Source organism: Setaria italica, chromosome VII (genome assembly GCF_000263155.2).
Source record: "Setaria italica strain Yugu1 chromosome VII, Setaria_italica_v2.0, whole genome shotgun sequence".
Taxonomy (NCBI): Eukaryota; Viridiplantae; Streptophyta; class Magnoliopsida; order Poales; family Poaceae; genus Setaria; species Setaria italica.
In genome coordinates this window covers 14,321,542-14,327,153 of record NC_028456.1, presented here as the reverse complement: position 1 = coordinate 14,327,153, position 5,612 = coordinate 14,321,542, and the positions used below count along the sequence as shown (strand labels likewise).

The following is a 5,612-nucleotide window of genomic DNA, read 5'->3' as shown; positions in this document are numbered from 1 at the left end:
TGACAAAAAAAACGAAGAAGCAAGGCATGTGCCCAAGGTGGACCTTGCTTCTATCTCATTATGCATATAGTACAATCACATTACTTTGTAGATATTGAGGTTCAAGGCTAGGTTCTATATACCTGCTTAAGTGCCAGCTATATATACACGAGAGTACTTCAACCTAGCAAAGCATACCCCTATATATAGAGAGTAAAGACTCGCATGTTTTCGTGGCCACTTATCGAGGTTTTCATCAGCCCAAAAAAACAGAGTTTTGGCATGGTAAGTATGGGGAGATCTGGTACCATAGCAATTGTACACAAATCTTCTAGTTGCTTTGTTGCTTGGCTTATGTCACTGAGACTTGGTGCATATCTTTGGTTCTATTTTAAACCCATGGGTTGTTGAGGTAATCCTAGTTAGGATGCAGCACATGAGCTCGCCGATCCACTGATGGAATAAATAATTAGCTAAGCATTGTCCTTAGCTTGATCTGGTAGACTGATGATGGAAGAACTTCAGCTTCTTTTTGAAGGATGTTGTGTCAATTAGTGAAAGGTAACCTCTTATAAGGTGATCTTGGAACCCATAAACACGTGAAGATAATAAACAAAGGAAAATATGGAATTCGTTTCTGCACCTTAGCAAAGCGATCGAATAAGTAATAATCTCAGAGCAAGAAGTGATTTGATAAGGTTCTTATTTCGGTTTAGAGTTCTGTCAAAAGGTTTGGAATGTGATGTCACTACCTTGTTGTGTAAATCCAAAAATTAGTAACAACCATAAACTTGTTAGAGCCATCGTTTTAATTTTTATGCTATTAATCCAATGTCAAAAGCATATTTTCAACTGCCAAACGTCATAAAACTTGCGCGATTTTAATTTCATCACCAAGGACTTGAAGATAGAAAATTGTGTGTAATATGTCACGGAAAGATTCATTCTTGTCACAAAACCTTGTCTAGAACTTGCCTGTTTGCCCTCCTTAATGTACTTCAATCCTTATATATAACTAGCTAGGGAGTACGTAGGAAACTGTAATAATAAGATTATTGCACTATTGCAGCTTCATAAGTTACCATGATTACATTATTGGATGAACCATACAGTGGCGCGGCCGTCGTCCATAACAATTACCCACACTTGTACTGCATACATCTCCGGCGCGCTCGAACTTATTTATTTATATTTAACATATAATAAGTTACCCCACACTTAGACGATCGAGCTGGATGGATCACGGCAATGCCGCGGCGAAGCCACAGCCATCCCTGGAAGCGAAGAGCTGGTTGGGCGCTTCATCGATGGCCAGCCACTGATCCACCGCCCACCTGCGCTGCTTGGGCGATCCTCTACTGCCCAACTGGGTGACCTTCACGTAGTCCACATACCAGCCGGGTTTGTGGCCCTGACCGTCGGATCTCAGGACCATCTTGCAGGGCTCGCTGGGCAGGCACCTGCCCTTGCCGCTGAACCTGTCCAGGTGTCCCCTCTCGAAGTAGTCGTGGCCGGCGGGCATCTTGCCCCAGGATTCCAGGTTCGTGATCGTCAGGGTTCGGCCTGTCGCGGCGCTCACTTGTAGTGATACGCGGGAGTCGGTGCCGGCGTCCTCCCTGCCTCCTGTCTTGACGATGATCTCGAACGTGCACTGGGCAGCAGCAGCGAAGGCGGCATGGCTCGCAACAAGAGCAAGGAGGAGGCAGCAGGTCAGGGCGATCGAGGAGGAAGACGACTTCATGCTGGTTAATTTCTGGGTATGTGACTTGCCATTCATGCCTCTAGGTCCCTTTTATAGTAAACTGGAGGGTTTAGTTTCCCTGCTAGCGAAGCGATTGGAGGGTGACTTGTTGTGCCCTAAACCTAAGCAAAAACGTAAGACGAACTCAGTCAGATGATGGGATAACTTTGATTATGTGCTTCTGGTCAATAGGACGTGGCGCATGGAAGCAAATTTCTGACCAAGTATTGACACGACAAGCAGGTAAATGTACCCTATTATGTATAATAATCTGTTGCTTGGTTTGCTGGTTTTGATATGGCTTAGATTATGTGCTACGTGTGCATTTGAAGGCTTATACGTTTGTCGTGTACAGACACGTGACCCGGTTTTTGCGAGCCCCAAGTCAACCGCGCCTCGTGGCTCCGAGATCATATCATCACATGGGCTAGCTGACCCTAGTGCCTGGGCCAGGATAGAGCACAACTGGGGAGCCGAGCAAACAACCCTATCCTCGAGCCTTGATTTGATATGTCCTTTTTAGGAGTTGAGAACTATAAGTTTCAGTTTGTTGGTTTTCATCATACATGCGGCTTGACCAGGCCGTATTTCAGCCTTATTTTTGTTAACTGAACAAAGAGGACAATGGCCCAAAAATATTATCATCTGGCACAGATAGCTTGGTGAATATATTTCCGCCACAGCTCATGTTCCAGCTGGTATAGACACTTTAGCATTGTTGTTCACTCGTGATACAAACCGACGGGATACCTCCGTGACTATATATATATATACACATATATACATGCGGGCTGGTAACACAAGCCAGCCTGATATGTTCTCACATTTATAACTTGATGAACTTCAAAAATCATAACTTTTTCCATACAGACTCAAAAGGACACAATATAAATTATTGATCTGTTCAAAAATTTGGATTATTTGAAGTCATTTAGATGCCAAACAATTGACCAAAGATTTAGAAAACAGGGTAAAAACAAAAAAAAAACATTGTATTGTGTTTGTTGCAAGTGTCCAGAAGTTTGCCCGCGCTGAGCCTAGGTGTGCCTACTTTTAACTTGCACTAGAATTGGGGGGCTGCAATTTGTGTACCGACGAGAAAAACAAGTTTAAGGCTTAGTTAAGGTCATCATGCATTCATCACACTGAAATATACTTGAAGACAAATAAAAAAAGGGCCATTTGGTTTTAGCCAGCCACGTGGGCGCCCTGCCAATCGTAGGCGCTGATTCCCTAGCCCACAAGCAGAAAAATGAAGCGAAAATTACCTGCTGCACGAGTAGGCACTTGGGTATGCCAATGCAATAGTCAGCAACCAAATGCACATGGGCACGCCCAGGATGGACGGGTCACACACTTCGGCATCAGTTCAAACAAGCCCTTGTTTGTGTGAATGGGACACGCAAGGTCCTCTTTCCTTGTGAAGCTCGATTGAAGTCTTCAAGATTATAATTTTTTTAGATAATAAATTCGAGCCTCTCTTACTGCATAGAGCTAACATTTACAAATTTATTTAGGTAAATAGCAAACCACATAACTAGGGAAATGTGAATCTCAGGGAATGGATAATAAAATCATAATGTTAGAATACATGGCAAGGATTCTTGGATCGCGGTTATTTTGAAAGGATAGGATTTGTTTCCCATCTGTGTCTAAAATTACTTAAGATCAAGTTATCACTACTACATAATCTTTTTTTCTGAAATAGCTCATCACCGCCGGTGTAACCCAAACCAGCGGAGATAAGCTTTTACCGCGGGTTTGTTAGTAGAGGGGTGCAGGGGATGAATATCACCGCCAGTTTTAATCACGAACCGATGGTGAAATGTATTTAATTTTGACTGACGGTGAAAATGCACAAACTTACGTGATATTCATTTTTACCCTCCGGTCCTAACAATGATCCGGTGGTGAAAATAGAGTATACAACCCCCACCCCTCCCCTTTTTTTACCCTGATGCCCACCACTCCTTTCACCATTGTTGCAGCCATTTTTCACCAAATTTCTCATGGAGGCTCCCAATTTCAAGGAATGCACATCACCAACTTATCTAAAGGTTGGTAAGTAACAACCCATTCAATTACTAGATTGGTTCCTTGACTAGATTTTGCATTTCGGGTTGAATTTGATGAAAAGGCTCTTTCTTCATTTTACAGGCCATTTCTCACCATTTCTCATGTATTTAGCCACTCCTGTAATTGCTAGGCTGTTTCTTAAGTTAACTTTTATTCAAAATTGAGATGAATGTGATTGAGAGCCTCTTTCTTCTTCTTCATTTTACAAGCCATTTTGCTTTGTTCATGGAGGCTCCCAAATTTTGTAGATTGCACATTACTCACTTGCTTCAAGGTTGGTTGTATCTAGCGACTCATGTAATTTCCAGCTTGTATGTTTTGTTAGATAGTTTCCAAATTATAAATAATGAGACGGAGGATCTCTTTCTTCATTTAGAGGGCATTTCTCACCAAATTGCTCATGAATCCTAGTAATCTTTTAAGTAACCATGAAATTGGATTCTTGTTTATTACAAACTAGAATTTCATATAGTTTTATGAATATTTTCAATAATTTGAACATCATACATTTAAAACACATATTCATTAAATCTAATTTACAAGTTTTATTACATTATTCATTAAATTGAAAATCAGAAGTTTTGTCGTTCATATGGATGGAGGATAGATGTACGGTTCGCATGCTGGAGATTTGAAGTTTGTCAACGGCATTGATTCTTTTGTGAAGGCCACCAACAAGGTGTACATCACAAATAATCCTTAAGATGATGGATATGTATATTGCCCATGCATTGATTGCGAAAATTAAAAGCAGTTTTGCAACATCGAGCAGATCCGATTTCATTTGCTGGTTAGAGGTTTCATGAAAAAATATAAGATTTTGAATAAGCATGGGGATGGCAGGTTTCATGAAAAAATATAAGATTTTGAATAAGCATGGGGATGGCTATGCAAATATTAATGAAATCAGGCAAGAAATGTTTCTTGCTGATGATGTGGTAGATGCCTAGACTAGGTGCTAGGTGATTGGGTGCCAGAATTCCTTGATGCAAGAAATCAATAAAAATTGGAGCCGATGAGAAAGGATGACAAAACACCAATGTACGTGAGTTAATAACTTAATCTTGCAAATTACTTAGTCCTGGTTAGTCATAAAATGACCACTGGGTAAAGGAAATGGCAGTAGGATAATCAAAACTTTTTCTAATAAGGTTCTTCCTTGATGTTGTTTAATAAACTTAAAATATGATAAATAGCTGAAATGCTCAATAAATGTTGGAAAATTTACAGTAGCCTCTGTTAAGACTTGGGAACCTTCTGTAAAATCTGTAGATTCAGATTATCCCTGAAACCTGAGTTAAAAATAGATCCTTACATTAACTCAATGATGCCATAGGGTACTTTTTGAATTTTAATAATTTTTGTAGAAGTCCAGTGAGTCCCAAATTTTTACAGTAACTCACTGATGACTTTAAGAAGCCTCTTAAAAATTTTCAGCCCCAGATCACACTTTATGCAACCAAAAGCACTTTTGAAGTTAAAGCTAGTTAAATGGAATAAAAACCAATATTAAATAAGAAGAGTAAGATAAGCAATGCTAATTTAAGTTGTTCAATAATTCAGAAATAGGATAACTTTTCCAAATGAATGCCAAGCAACACTAAAATGACACCACCTTTCTTTTTATAGTTTCTAAGTTATTAAAATCTTATATGTGTACACAATCACCATCAAAGTCAAACCCAAGTTTTAATCACAACCCACTTGGTTTTACAAAGGTAGGATAAGGATTAAAATCTTGTCTAAGTGAATGTGGTTCAAAATACACCCTATGCTTGTGCAATAACTTATGAAATGCTTGTTTTTGAAATCTTGC

The 5,612-nt window shown here is 39.8% G+C and overlaps 1 protein-coding gene across 1 annotated transcript; it reads right to left on the bottom strand.

Annotated features, from left to right (window-relative positions):
• Positions 1-1,012: 1,012 nt before the first annotated feature.
• On the bottom strand, positions 1,013-1,736 carry LOC101781664 (PLAT domain-containing protein 3). Its single transcript, XM_004975212.2, has one exon. The coding sequence runs from the start codon at positions 1,718-1,720 to the stop codon at positions 1,220-1,222; it is 501 nt and encodes a 166-aa protein (XP_004975269.1). The 5' UTR covers positions 1,721-1,736; the 3' UTR covers positions 1,013-1,219.
• Positions 1,737-5,612: the final 3,876 nt, after the last annotated feature.